Genomic DNA, 16,284 nt, shown 5'->3' on the forward strand with positions numbered 1-16,284 from the left:
AATCCACCCAAAAGGTAGGAACGGTGCTGTACAGGGAGCAGCCTTGGGCCTCAATGCCTCTCCTGGGCCAGGCATAAACTCTTCCCCACAACTGTACCCCAGGCCTCTGGCGTCCCAGATGCCAATGCACTCACATGTGGCCACTGTTGTGGATGGCCACAGGCCAGTGGTACATCTGCAGGTAGCTGGTGCAGCTTCTCTGGGATTCTAGGCTACTGCTGCTACCCAAAGGCCTGCCTAGTGGATGCTGCTCCTGAGTTGTAGACATATCACCGTCCATGGGCCAGGTCCACATATATGCAGATTTTTTTTTTTTTTTTTTTTTTTTTTAAGCAAATACAGGTATCCTACTGTAAATGTGTTTCTCTTCCTTATGTTTTTTATTAACATTTTTTCCTCTAGCTTACTTTACTGTAAGAATACGGTATATAATATATAGACAAAGTAGTTAAGTGTTGGGGAATCAAAAGTTTATAGGCAGATTTTAAACTGTGTGGGGGTCAGTAACTCTAACCCCCATGCTGCTCAAGAGTCAACAGTATTTGGTAAACCCTAGAGCAACCACTCAAAAAAACACTCAAAGACATATAGTGAAAAAAAAGGTCAGCAATGAAATTAAAGTTCTACATTATAAAATACATACAGAGAACAGAAAATTAACAGCAGATATAAATCACCAACATTAAATGTGGGGATGCCTGGGTGGCTCAGCAGTTAAGCCACCTTCATCTATCTGCCTTTGGCTCATGGTGTGATCCCTGGATCTGGGATAGAGTTCCGCATCGGGCTCCCTGCAGAGAGCCTCCTCCTCCCTCTGCCTATGTCTCTGCCTCTCCTTCTCTGTCTCTAATGAATAAATAAATCTTTTAAAAGATATATCAAATATAAATGGATTAAAAATCCAATAAAAAATCAAAGGTTGAAAAAAAAGATTAAACTAAGATTTAAAAAAAAGATCCAACTATTCGTTGTATACAGGGGACATGTTTGTGACACAAATATAGAAAGTAAAAGTAAATTGACAGGAATACAATGCAACAGCAACCACAAAAAAGCTAGAATTATTATACCAATATCAGACAAAATATACTTTAAAACAAAGAAGTACCAGAAATGGTATTTTTTTAATAAGATGACCAACCCATTAAATAAGTCTAATGATTAAAAACATACATGCACCTGATAGCAGAGTATCAAGATATATGAAGCTCTTCAGAGTCAGCGCAAGAAAGGAAATGATAAAGATTAAAGCAGGAAGAAATGAAATGAACTAAAAAGAACCAATAGAACAGATCAATAAATCCAGGAGCAGGTTCTTTGAAAAGATAAATAAAAGTGATAAACGGTAAGCCAGACTCACCAAGAAAAAAAGAGAGGACCAAATAAATAAAAACAGAAATGAGGAAGGAAAAATAAAAACCAACATCACATACACAGGATTATAGAGAATAGTGAAAATTTTTATCCTGACAAATTGCACAACCCAGAAGAAATTGGTAAATTTGTAGAAACACATAAACTGCCAGAACTGAATCTGGAAGAAATAGAAAATTTGAGCAGACTGATTTTTTTTTTTAAGATTTCATTAATTTATTCATGAAAGACACAGAGAGGCAGAGGCATAGGCAGAGGAAAAGCAGCCTCCCTGTAGGGGATCCCTGGACCCTGGGATCACGACCCAAGCCAAAGGCAGATATCAAAGGCAGATGCTCAACCACCAGAGCTACCCAGGTGTTCCCTAAACAAACTGATTACTAGCAATGAAACTGAATCACTGGGTGGCTCAGTTGGTCAAGTGTCCAACTCTTGATTTAGGCTTAGGTCATGATCTCAGGGTTTTGAGATCTATGCTGGGCATGGAGTTTGCTTAAGATTCTCTCTCCTCTCCCTGTGCCCCTCCCTTCCCCCCATACTTATACCCCCCCCCGCCATATATTTTTTTTAATTTTTATTTATGATAGTCACACACAGAGAAAGAGAGAGGCAGAGAGACACAGGCAGAGGGAGAAGCAGGCTCCATGTACCGGCAGCCCGACGTGGGACTCGATCTCGGGTCCCCAGGATCGCGCCCTAGGCCAAAGGCAGGCGCCAAACCGCTGCGCCACCCAGGGATTCCCCGCCCCCCCCCATATTTAAAGGAGAGTTAACACCTATATTTCTCAAACTATTCCAAAACATAGAAGAGGAGGGAAAGCTCCCAAATTTATTCCAGGAGGCCAGCATAACCCTGATACCAAAAGCAGATAAAAGCACTACCAAAAATAAAACTACAGGCCAGTATCTCTGATGAACATAGATGCATATATCCTCAACAAAATATTAGCACACTGAACCCAAGAATACATCTAAAAACTCATTCACCATGATCAAATGGGATTTATTCATAATTCATGAATTCATAATTCAAATTCATACTCCTATTCATCAATCAATATATCACATTAACAAGAGAAAGGATATAAATCATACGATCATTTCAATAGATGCAGAAAAAGAACCTAATAAAGCATAACACCTATTCATGATAAAAAAAAAAAAACCACCCAACAGTATAGATTTAAAGAGAATACATCCCCACACAACATATGAGGGTGCCTGGGTTGCTCAGGGGGTTAAGCGTCCAATTCTTAATTTTGGCTCGTCATGATCTCCAGGTCTTGAGACCAAGCTCTGCATTGGTCTCAGAGCTCAATGGGGAGGCTGCTTGGGATTCTCTCTCACTCTCTCTGCCCTTCCCGCCTCAAATAAATAAATCTTTAAAAAATAAAAAATGTCACAACATAGTCAACAATGAAAACCTGAAAGCTTTTCTTCTAAGATCAGGAACAAGACAAGATGTCCACTCGTAACACTTTTATTCAACATGACACTGGAAGTCCTAGCCAGAGCAATCAGACAAGAAAAATAAAAGACATCCACATTGGTAAAACTATTACTATTTGCAGATGATATTATACTATACATATAAAACCCTACATACTCCACCAAAAAAAAAAAAAAAAACCTACTAGAACTGATAAATGAATTCAGTAGAGCCACAGGATACAAAATTAATATACCGAAATCCATTGCATTTCTTTTTTTTTTTCCCCACTGCATTTCTATACACAAATAATGAAGTAGCTGAAAGAGGAATTAAAAAAAAAACAAAAACAAAAAACCTCATTTACAGGTGCACCCAAAAAAGTAAATTCCCTAGGAATAAACCTAACCAAGAAGGTGAAAGAACTGTGCTCTAAAAACTATAAGAGGGATGCCTGAGTGGCTTAGTGGTTGAGTGTCTGCCTTCAGCTCAGGACGTGATCCTGGGGTCCTGGGATCAAGTCCCACATTGGGCTCCCTGCATGGAGCCTGCTTCTTCCTCTGTGTCTCTGCCTCTCTGTGTCTCTTATGAATAAATAAATAAAATCTTTAAAAAATAAAATTAAATCTACAAAACACTTAAGAAACTGAAGATGACACAAATATTCTATGCTCATGGACTGAGAAAACCAATATTGTTAAAATGCCCATAAGTATCCAAAGCAATCTACAAGATTTAATGCAATCCCTATCAAAATACCAACACCACTTCAGAACAAGTAATGCTAAAGTGTGTATGCAATCACAAAAGACTCCAAATAGCCAACGCAATTTTGATATAGAACAAGACTTCAAGTATCACAATCACAGGTTTCAAGATGTACTACAAAGCTGCAGTGATCAAAAGAGTATGGTATTGGCTCACAAAAAAAGACAGATCAGTGGAACAAGATAGAGTCCAGAAGTAAACCCATGCATATATGGTCAATTAATCTATGACAAAGAAGGCAAGACTAAACAATGGGGAAAAGACAGTCTCTTCAACAAATGGTGTTGGGAAAACTGGACAGCTGCATATAAAAAATGAAAAATGAAACTGGAACCACTTTGTTACACTATGCACAAAAATAAACTCAAAATGGATTAACAAAGGACCTAAATGTGAGATCTGAAACCATAAAACTCCTAAAAGAAAACACTGCAATAATTCTTTGACACTGGCTATAGAAATAGTTTTCTAGATAGGCCCGGTAGGCAAGGTAAACAAAATTAAATTACTGGGATTATATCAAAATAAATGTTTGCACTTGCACAGTGAAGGAAAACATCAACAAAAACAAAAGGACAACCTACTATAGAAGATATTTTCAAATGATTTGTCCTATAAGGGGTTAATATCCAAAACATATAAAGAACTTAGACAACTTAACACAAAAAAACCCAAATAATCCTTTTTTTTTTTTTTTATGATAGTCACAGAGACAGAGAGAGAGAGAGAGAGAGAGAGAGAGAGGCAGAGACACAGGCAGAGGAAGAAGCAGGCTCCATGCACTGGAAGCCCGACTTGGGATTAGATCCCGGGTCTCCAGGATCGCACCCTGGGCCAAAGGCAGGCGCTAAACCGCTGCGCCACCCAGGGATCCCAATAATCCAATTTTTAAATGGGCAAAGGACCTGAATAGATACTTTTCCAAAGAAGACATACAAATGGCAAACAGACACAGGAAAAGATGCTCGACACTACGAATTACCAGAAAAATGCAAATTAAAACCACAATGAGATATTCCATAGCTGTAAGAATGTCTAAAATCAACAACACAAGAAATAACAAATTTTGGTCATGATGTGAAGTAAAAGCAATCCTTGTGTACTGCTGGTGAATGCAAATTGGTGCAGCCACTGTGGAAAACTGTATGGAGGTTTCTCAAAAAATTTAAAACAGAAACCATATAATCTAGTTAATTCCACTACAAGGTACTGACACAAAGAAAGCAGAAACACTAACTCAAAAAGATGCGTATCCCTATGTTTACTGCAGCATTACTTACAATAGCCAAGATATGGAAGTGACCCAAATGTCCATCCAGAGATGAATGGATAAGGTGTGGTACATACACACTCACACCACACACACACACACACACACACACACACACACACACACCCTGGGATATTACTCAGCCATTAAAAGGAATGAGATCTTGCCATTTTCAACATGATGGACCTATAGGATATAATGTCAAGTGAAACAGACACTGAAAGGTAAGTACCATATGATTTCACTCATACGAGGAGTTTTAGAAACAGAACAAAAGACAAAAAGACAAAAAACAGACTCTTACATACAGAGAACAAACTGGTAATGGCCAGAGGGGAGAGGAGTGAGGGGATGGCTCAAATGTATAAAGGAGATTTAGAATGCATTTATCCTGATGTGCACTAATGTATAGAATTGTTGAATCATACTGTACACCTGAAACTAATACTGTGTGTACACCTAAATAGCAATAGTTGCTAATTATACTTGAACAAAAAAAAAGCTGTTGTAAAATAATTTTTAAATACACAATGCTTTTAATAAATGACAGAAATGAAAAAAAAAAGACAATTCAACAGTAATAGGTAGAGGCTTCAATACTCCACCTCTATTAATGAGTAAAACTAGACTGAAGATTAGTAAGCAGATAGGAGACATAAAAAACACTGTCAACCAAGAGATCTAACAGACTTCTATAGAACAATCTCTCTAATAACAGAATATACATTCTCAATTGCATATGGAACATTTTCCAGGAGACCAAACATCGCATCCCACATCGGGCTCCCTGCATGGAACCTTCTTCTCCCTCTGCCTGTGTCCTTGCCCCTCTCTGTGTGTCTCTCATGAATAAATAAAGTCTTTACAAAAAATTTAAAAATTAAAAAAATAAGAACTGTGCATGCATGTATACACCTTAAGACAGTAGAAAAATAGCAAATTAAACCCAAAGCCAGCAGAAGAAAGAAATAACAGAGGAAAAAGTAATAAAATAGAAAATAATGAGAAAAAACATATGAGATCAAAAATTGATTCTTTCAAAAGATCAACAAACCTTTAGTCAGTTTGACCTAGAAAAGGGAAGATTCAAATTATTAGTTAGAATCAAAAACAAAAGAGAGGGCAATACTGTCAACTTTATAGAAACAAAAAGGATCATGAATACTACACCAACAAATTAAAGATAACTTAGATGAAATATACAAATTAACAGAAAGACAAACTAGAGAACTGACAAATAATAATCTGAATAATCCTATATGAGGCATAAACCAGTAACAAAAAAAGCTATCCACAAAGAAAACCCCAAGCCTAAAATAAAATGGTTTTACCCCACTAAATTCTACCAAACATGCAAAGAAGAATTAACATCAATTCTTTTTTTTTTTAACATCAATTCTTTACAAATTTTTCCCAAAAAAGGGGGAACACTTTCCAACACATTTTATGAGACCAATATTAGCCTGATAATCAGAACCAGACAAAGATGTCAAAAGAAAACAAAACTACAGACTCTCTTATGCATAGGGATGTAAAAATCCTCAACAAAATACCAGCAGACTGAATCCGGCAATACATGAAAGGAATTATACAGCATGACCAAGTGGGATTTATCCTAGCAATGCAAAGTTGGTTTAACACATATAAAAAAAAATCAATTAATGCAATACATCACATGAATAGAAAGACAAAAATCACATGACCATATCAATAGATGTAGAAAAAGCATTTGAAAAAATCCAACACCCTTTCATGATAAAAACAAAAACCAAATAACCACACAACCCCTCAACGAAAAAACCCAGTTAACATCATACTTAATGGTGCTGAAGTAGATGGTTTTCCTTTAAGGCCAAAATAAGACAAAGATGTCTATCCTTTGCCATTTCTGTTCTAAATTGTCATGGAGGTTCTACCCAGGGCAATTAAGCAAGAGAAGGAAATAAAAAGCATCTATATTGGAAAGGAGGAAGTAAAACTATATTTGCATGATGTGATCTTGTATACAGAAAATCCCAAGGAATCCACTAAAAGACTATTAGAATATATGAGTTTGACAAGGTTGTAGGATACAAGATCAATATTAAAAAAAAATTAATTTCTATACACTTGCAGTGAACAATTCAAAAATAAGAAAGCAATTCCACTCATGACAGTATCCAAAAACCAGAACTAAAATTAATCAAAGAAATGTAAAATCTATACACTGAAGTAGATTGTAAAATTCATATGGAATTGCAAGGAAATCAGAACATACAAAATAATCCTCAGAAAAGAATACACTGGAGGACTTATACTCCCTGATTTCAAAACTTACTGCAAAGCAATGGTAATCAAGACAGTATGGTACTGGTACAGGATAAATACATATATCTTTTTATCTTTTTTTTATTTTTATTTATTTATGATAGTCACAGAGAGAGAGAGAGAGAGAGAGAGAGAGAGGCAGAGACATAGGCAGAGGGAGAAGCAGGCTCCATGCACCGGGAGCCCGACTTGGGATTCGATCCCGGGTCTCCAGGATCGCACCCTGGGCCAAAGGCAGGCGCTAAACCACAGCGCCACCCAGGGATCCCAATACATATATCAAAAGAATAGAAATGAGATACCAGAAATAAACCCATACGCTTATAGTCAACTGATTTTTCATTAGGGTGTCAAGACCATTCAATTAGGAAAGAACAGTTTCCAACAAATAGTGCTGTAACAATTGAGAAGCCACACACCAAATGAAGTTGGACCCTAACCTCACATCATATGCAAAAGTTTACTCAAAATGAATCATGCAGCCAAATTTAAGAGCTAACAATATACAACGCTCAGGAGAAAACACAGGCATAAATCTTCATGATGTTGGATTCTTAGCTGTGACACCAAAAGCACAAGCAACTAAAGAAAAAATATAAATTAGATTTTATCATAAAAATTAAGAACTTCATGCTTCACAGGACACTGCCAAGAAAGTGGAAAGATGGGGATTCCTGGGTGGCTCAGTGGTTTAGCACCTGCCTTTGGCCCAGGGCGCGATCCTTGAGTCCCGGAATCGGGTTCCGCTCCTTGAGTCCCGGAATCGGGTTCCGCGTAGGGCTCCCAGCATGAAGCCTGCTTCTCCCTCTGCCTGTGTCTTCTGCCCCCCCCCCTTGTCTCTATCATGAATGAATAAATAAATAAATCTTTAAAAAAAAAAAAAAAGTGGAAAGACATCAAAAATAGGGGAAAAAATTTACAATTCACGTATCTTTTAAAGGGCTTGTATTCAGAATATTTACATTATAAAAACTCTTACTGTTCAATAAAAGGACAACCCAATTTAAAAACAGGCAGGGGAGGGGAGATCCTGGATGGCTCTGGGATCCCTGGATGGCTCAGCGGGTTACAGCCTGCCTTTGGCCCAGGGCGTGATCCTGGAGTCCCGGAATTGAGTGGAATTGAGTCCCACATCAGGCTCCCAGCATGGGAACCTGCTTCTGCGCGCTCTCTCTCTCTCTCTCTCTCTCTCTCCCTCTCTCTGTGTCTCTCATGAATGAATAAAGTCTTTAAAATAAAATATTAAAAAAAAAAAAACAGGCAGGGGCACCTAAGTGGTTGAGCCTCTGTCTGCCTTTGGCTCAAGTCGTGATCCTGGAGTCCTTGGGAGTCCTGGGATGGAGTTTCACATCAGGCTAACCACCACAGGGAGCCTGCTTCTCCGTCTGCCTATGTCTCTGCCCCTCTCTCTATGTCTCTCATGAATAAATAAAATTTTTAAAAAAATAAATTAAAAAAAAAAGGCAAAGAATATGAATAGACATTTCTCCAAAAAAGATAAACAAATTGGCAATAAGCACGTGAAAAAAGATGCTCAGTATAATTTAGTCCTAAGGGAAATGCAACTCAAAACTACAATGAGATACCACTTCACACTCACTAGGATGGTTAAAATTAAAAAGTCAGGTAACAAGTGTTAGCAAGAATATGGAGAAACTAGAACTCTGAAACACTGCTAGTGGGAATTTAAATGTTGCAGCCACTTTGGAAAACAGTCTGGCAGTTCTTCAAATAATCAAATACAGAGTTCCCACGTAATAGAGAAATTCCACTTCTAGGTATATACCCAGGAAGTGAAAACATGCCCACACAGAAACCTATATGAATGTAGCACCATTACTCATAACAGTCAAAAGGTGCAAACAACCCAAAAGTCTATCAACGCACAAATGGATAAACAAAATGTGGTATATCCACACAATGAAGCATTATTTAGCCATAAAAAGAATGAAGTACTGATGCCTGCTACAACATGAATGTACCTTGAAAACATAAAGAAGCCAGCCAGAGAAAATCACAGACTATATGATTCAATTCACAGAAAAGTCACAATAGAGAAATCTACAGAGACAGAAAGTAAATTAGTGGTTGCTTATGGACAGGGATAGCACGGGCAAGGGAGTGGGTTGGTAGCCACAGGGTATAGGTTTCTTTGTGCAGTGATGAAAATATTCTAAAGCTGACTGTGGTGATGGTTGCCCGCATCCATGAATATATAAAAAACCACCGAATTATAGACTTTAAATGAGTGAGCTGTATGGTACATGAATCATATATCTCAATAAAGCCACCTAAAAATATAGTAACCATCTCCCTCCAAAATATTACACTGATCAAAACTGAATGCAGAATCAGGGACCAAAAGCCTCCTTGTATGGTACTGTCCTTCCTGCCCTTAGAATAGTGCCTGGCATAAAAGAGTAATCAAATAGAAGAAAGGGAAAAATAGCAGGGTAGGAAACCTGGATTTCACTACATAAAAACAGAGCACTATCTAACACTACCACAATGTTACCAAGAGTTAGACACAAATATATCCCCACTTTTACTTGGATATACAAATTCCTGAAACTTAATTAAGTGATGAAGTTCTGAAATACCAAGTGTCTATGTAAAGTAAAGCAATGTTTGAAGCACTTAACTTGTATTAATTGATTTAATTCACACAACTACTCTGTGTGGCATATATGCCACTGATCTTCATTATTCATGAATTCCACAGTCAATAATTCACCTACTTACTAGAAATATTTTGGTAGCCCCCAAATCAGTATCTGTAGCACCCTCACAGTAATTCACAAACATGATCAGAGCAGTGAAAAATCTGAGTCCACCAACATTCACACTCCCAGCTGAGGTCAAAAAAGTCAACACTCTGCCTTGTTTTCAGCTCTCACACAGAAATAACCAGAGGACAGAGACTGTAGGGAGCAGTGCAGTGTAACACAAAAAGCACTAGTTCTTTAGAGTTTAAGGCATTTTTCTTAATAGAAAGTTAACAAAGAGAGGACTATATAAGCCAAGGATACAAAGCAAAGAAAGTAATCGATGAATGAACAAAAAGTAGTTTAAAAGGTCAAAAGAAGAGATAAAAGAAAATCATAATACTCCATGCAAAAGAACTGGAAAATGGAAACAGATGTGACTGAAAATAATATTACAGATTATATATAATGTAAATAAATTTAAATCTAACCATACCAATACTCACCTGAAAGGCAAATGTTCTAAATGTAAGCAGGGGCTTACAAGGCAGAGATTAGGAAAACAGTTTGGCAATTCCTCAGAAAGGTAAACAGAATTATCACAAAGTCCAGCAATTCCACTCATAAGAACATATTCCAAAGAACTGAAAGCAGGGGCCACTCATAGGTATATAACCTAAGCAATGATATAGATGCAAGTAATTGTACACCAAGGTTCACAGCAGCATTATTCACATAGTCAAAAGGTAAAAATAACCCAAGTGTCCAAACAAAATGTGATATATACATACAATGGGATAGTATTAGCCTTAAAAGGGGATGAAATTCTGATACATGCAAACATGGATAAGTCTTGAAAACATGCTAGGTGATAAACCAGCCAGAAAATGACACATGTATGATTCCACTATATTAGGTACCAAAAATAGGCAAATCCATAAGACAGAAAAAGTAGCAGATGAGGGAAAAGAGAGAATTATTGTTCAATGGGTAGAGTCTGGGATGAGGAAAAAGTTCTAGAAACAAATAATAGTAATGGTTTCACAGTACTATGAATGTACTTAACGTCACTGAATTCTACACTTAAAAATGGCAAACTTTTCGTTATGCATATTTTGCCACAAAAAAAGGCAAGAGATCATCAAACAGTATAAAAAAAACAAGACCCAATTGTATGCTACCTATGAAAACACTTTAAATATATAAACACGAAAATACTAAAAGAATGGAAATAGGCCATGTTACCCTAGAGTCAGAAGATCTGACTATCTCAATATTGAACAAAGCAGATTTCAGAGCAAAGGGACAAGGAAGCCACTGATTAAAAAAATAATTCTTTAAAAAGATTTTATTTATTTGAGAGACAGTGAGTGAGGGAGAGACAGAATTCCAAGCAGACTCCATGCTGAGCACAGAGCCAACCGGATGCAAGGCTTGATCCCATGACTTAACATCACAACCCGAGCCAAAACCGAGTCAGAGGCTCAACCTGGGTGACTCACGTGCCCCTTCAAAATGTTAATTTTATAATGACAAAGGAGCATACTCTTCAAGAAAACATAAAAATTCTAAGCATTTATGTAACTTATACAAGACCTACAAAATGCTAGGAAGCAAAAACCAAAAGAACTGAAACAACAGATGAATCCAAATAATAATATGTAACAAATCTCCACACCCTTATTAGTAAATAATACAAAGAAAGGACAAAGAAACAAAATCACTAAGTGTTGTTCAAGTCTTCCATGTTCTATCAACTAACATAGCATTTATAGAACACTCCACTCGACAACAGAATTTATATCTCTTAATGCAATATTACATTTACCAACATCATATTCTGGGTCATAAAACAAATCAGGTAAACTTTAAAAAGATTCAAATTATCTGAAGTATGTCCTCTGAAAATGAACTATATTAGAAATCAGTAACAAAAGAATGTCTAAAATCCCCATATTTGAAAATTAAGTAAGTTATAAATAACCAATGGGCCAAAGAAGTCAGAGTCTACAAGAAAGTATTTCTTACTGAATGAAAACGAAAACATAGGGCAGCCCTGGTAGCTCAGCGGTTTAGCACTGCCTTCAGCCTGGGTTGTGATCTTGGAGACCCAGGATCGAGTCCCACATCGGGCTCACTGCATGGAGCCTGCTTCTCCCTCTGCCTGTGTCTCTGCCTCTCTCTCTGTCTCTGACTCTGTCTCTCTCTCTCGTGCTCTGTGTCTCTCATTAATTAATTAATAATAATAATTAATTAATTAATCTTCTAAAAAAAAGAAAAGAAAACAAAAACATAATGGGACGGCTGGGTGGCTCAGCAGTTGAGCGTCTACCTTTGGCTCAGGGTGTGATCCCAGAGTCCCAGGAAAAAGTCCCGCATCAGACTCTGCATGGAACCTGCTTCTCCTCCCTCTTGCTACGTCTCTGCCTCTCTCTGTGTCTTTCTCATGAATAAATAAATAAAATCTTAAAAAGAAAAAAAAAAAAGGAAAACACAACGTCAAAATTTGTGGGATGTAATTGAGGCAGTAGTAGCAGGCATTCCAAACCTACATGAGAAGAAACAATATATCAAAGCAATGACCTCAGCCGCCAGTATAAGAAAAGCAACTAAACCCAGAGTATAAGAAATAACAAAAATAAAAGTCAATAAAAAAAGATCCACAGAAAAAAAAGGAAAAAAAATTAATGAAATCAAAAGCTAATTCTTTTGAGATCAGTCTAGCTAGACTGATAATGAAACAAAAAAGAAAAATTAGTAGTAGGAATCAGAAAGATGACATCACTACATTTTCTATTGAGAGTAAAAGCATAATAAAGAATCCTATGAACAACTTTATATCAACAAATTTGACTACTCAGATGAAATGGACAAAATCATTGAAACACACACTCATTAAAAAAAGAAAAAAGAAAATAACCTAAATAGCTCCATGTCCACTTAAAGAAACTGAATTTACAGCTAAAAGAATCCTTCCAAAAAGACTCCAGTCCAGGCTCAGATAGCTTCTCTTGTGAATTCTACCAAATACTTAAGGAAGGCATAATATCTATTCAACACCAACTTTTCCACAACCCTGAAGAGGAGATAGATACTACAACTCAATCTGACATCAAGATTACTCTGATACCTAAAGTGGACAAAGACCTAAGAACATTGGAAGACAATTATCCCCTTTTGAGCATAAAGGTAAAAATTTTCAAGAAAACTTTAGCAAATTGAATCCAACAGTACATAAAAACAATACATCATGATCAAGTAGGATTTATCCAAGGTGGGTTTAACACTTAAAAAAAAAAAAAAAAATCAACGTAAGGGCACCTGGGTGGCTCAGTCCATTAAGCAGCTGACTCTTGATTTTGATTCATGTCATGATCTCACAGTTGTGAGATCCAGTCCCAAGTTGGGCTCTGCACTAGGCATGGAGCCTGCTTAGGGATTCTCTCTCTCCCTGCCCTCCTTTAAACTTTTTCCTGTCTCAAAAAGGGGAGAGGGGACAGAAGATCTGAACAGACCTCTCACTCAAGAAGATATACGGAAGGCAAATAAGCACCTTAAAAGATGCCCCGTATCATTTGTCACTAGGGAAACGCAAATTAAAATGAGATAAAACTATATTAGAAGGACTAAAACTGAAAATATTAACCATACCAGGTGTTGACAAGGAAACAGAGCAACTAGAACTCTGGTAAACTACTAGTGGCAATGTAAAATTGTACAACCACTTGGGAAAACAGTCTGGCAAGCTTTCCTGCTGAAATAACCACACACCTACCATACAATTCAATCACTTCACTCCTAGGTATTTTCTCTAAAGAAATGAAAGCATAGAACAATACTTGGTACATGTTCAACACTAAATAAGCGTGTTGGTTAAATGTATTTTCAAACTCAAACTACGCTTACCTAATGATCATTCATGTTTACAAGGCTAGAACGGACCCAGAAAGCTCACATCCCACATAGCACTTCTTAAAAACTCCTCTGAAAGTAAAAACCAAGGATTAAGCCAAAAAAAAAAAAAAAAAAATGATCACAGTCCATCCAACTGAACGGAAAGAATTGTTAGAAACCTCAAGCAGCAGCTTTTCAGCAAGCCTAAATAACCAGGTTTGACAGCAACAGAAAAAAAAAAAAAAAACTTCAAGAAGCAGTCTCCAAGGTGAAAGTAGACTTGATAGAATACCTGAGACAACAGGGAGTTTGGATGGGGAACCATGTAAAGTGGAAGAGAACACCAACACTAAGAAAAAGACAAAAGTAGCACATAACATGAATCAGAATTGTAACGATAACTGAGAATATCATTTGATTTTTTTCTGTTTTTTTTTTTTTTTTTTTTAAGATTTTATTTATTAGGGAGCGAGAGAGACAGACATTACAAGTGGAGGAAAGGGCAGAGGGACAAGCAGACTCCTTGAAGAGTATGGATCTTCACGCAGGGCTCGATCCCAGGCCCCCATGATCACGACCTGAGCCAAAATCAGACACTTAACTGACTGAGCCACCCAGATGCCCCTAAATTTTTTGGCTTTTAAAACGAACCAGTGTCACCAACACTGTGCCTGACAATTTAATTTTTGATGCCAACAAGGGAAAAGTGTAGCTGACAAGTTGGGTGAAGAGTAACCGCAGCTGGAGTAGAAAAGCTAATACCTAAGCTTTGACAGTGAAAAGTCAGGGATTCTTTATATAGGAGATACAATAAAAAATAAAAGGCATATTATCAATTTTACCCTTCGAAGAAATAAAGATAGTGATGTACTATTATTAGGAGGATGGGGGGGAGGGTTGCATAAGTGACTAAATCCTCTTCTATCATAGCTGGAATTCCATAGCTAGATCCAAAACCAGTAAATCAGGTATAAACATGATATTCAGAGACAGAAACAAAACAGAAGTGGTTATCACTAGAAAGTAAAAATGGAAATGAGATATAAGATCTCATTATTATTACAAGATGTAATAAAGTCTGATATGTTTTCAAAAACAAAAGAAATGAGCATTCAGATAAATAGTTTCTCTTTATTAAAAGCACAAGGAATACTGGGAATGCCATCACAAGGCTTTCGATTCCTCCTTGTATAGCAAATAAGCAAAAATCAAAATCTCACCAGCTTTAACAAAAGAACCAAGTTTTCACAGTGACGGCTGGGTACTTCCTTCAAAAACAAAGGTGTGGGAGGCAGGATGTGCGCTCGAACCTTCACAATCCGAAAATTCTAATAACTAAGAGTACAAAGCCGAACTCGGATTGGAAACACGGAAGCGATAAATGCAAAACCGAAGAATGGGCAAAAGTCTACACGTGCATTAACAACAGAAAGTGTATTCTTAGAGTGCATCCAGGAATTCCGCACATTTTAGCAAGCAGGCTGTCCGACAGCAGGGCACCCCGACTTCTCTCGTCCTAGACGTTTCTGCGGGGCTGCTTTCGCCGTAAGATGTTAACTACAGCAAGAAACGGCCTCTCACACTGGGAGAAAACCCCTCCGGCACGGACAGGCAACAACGCGAAGCTCGCCGCCGGATACTGCTTTCAAGGCTGTTAAGGGCCAGGATCAGCCCCTGCAACCCTAATTCGGCCAAGTCAGCGGAGCGGCCGGGAGGAGCTCCGCAGACTTAAGTCTCCCGAAACCCGACCGCGCGGGGCCTGGAGGAAACAAAGCCGTGGGCGGGGCCTTCTGGTCCCGGAAAAAGCGGGCAAGGGAGGTACAGCCCTCAAGTGAGTTGGTACCGGGTAGGCCCTCGCCCCGCCCGCTTTTCCCGGCCCCGACTCCGTGTACCGCCGCCCAGCAGTGGGTCGGGCCACCCCAGCCCGCGGGGCCGAGCGGGCGGCGACGGACCCCGCGCGATGCCCTCCGGGCAGGCGGTGAGCGCCGAGGGCCGCGGCCTAGACGCGCCGGAGCGCCAGGCCGCGGCCGGGAGACCGTCAGGCGCCTCCTCACCTTCTCTTCCACGCAGTTGACAATGATGGACGGGTACTTGCGGCTGAGCCACCGAAAGAAAGCCGGGACTCCCATTGCAGCTGCCCAGTTGGAGGCGGCGGCCCGGCCGGCGGACGAACGTAACCGGAGAGACAAGCGGGAGCGGCGGGCCGCGGGCACCGGCACTTCCTCCCACGTGCGCGCCGGCGACAGGAAGTGACGTCACGCCCACGCCGTCGCGGTCGGTGACCTCCCGGGGGCGGGGCTCGGCCGCCGGCGCGGTGGGCGGCCCGCGGCGTGCGGGGTCCGGCCCAGTCCGCGCCCCGGCGCGTCTGAGTGGTGCGGCCCCGCGCGGTTCCTCGCCGCGGCTCCCCTAGGTTGCGCAGTGCTGCGCCCAGCAGTTTTCCGCGGAGCCCTGGGCGGGGTGCATCACCTGTGTCTCGCCGGGCGCAGTTCCCAAAACCAGAGCGTCTAACCCCGCTCGTTGTTTCTGCTTCCTCGGTC

The 16,284-nt window shown here is 39.3% G+C and overlaps 1 protein-coding gene across 3 annotated transcripts in view; it reads right to left on the reverse strand.

The window, feature by feature from the left end:
- The window catches only part of XRN2 (5'-3' exoribonuclease 2), an 86,593-nt gene extending 70,592 nt beyond the window's left edge, over positions 1-16,001 (reverse strand). For 2 of the 3 annotated variants that reach the window (XM_049100658.1, XM_025469108.3), the window contains exon 1: positions 15,802-16,001. In XM_049100658.1, the coding sequence (XP_048956615.1) occupies positions 15,802-15,876 (75 nt within the window). In that variant the 5' untranslated portion in view covers positions 15,877-16,001. The remainder of the gene's footprint in view (positions 1-15,801) is intronic. The other variant, XM_049100659.1, reaches the window with a different exon arrangement.
- Positions 16,002-16,284: the final 283 nt, after the last annotated feature.

This window comes from Canis lupus, chromosome 24, assembly GCF_003254725.2.
Source record: "Canis lupus dingo isolate Sandy chromosome 24, ASM325472v2, whole genome shotgun sequence".
Taxonomy (NCBI): domain Eukaryota; kingdom Metazoa; phylum Chordata; class Mammalia; order Carnivora; family Canidae; genus Canis; species Canis lupus.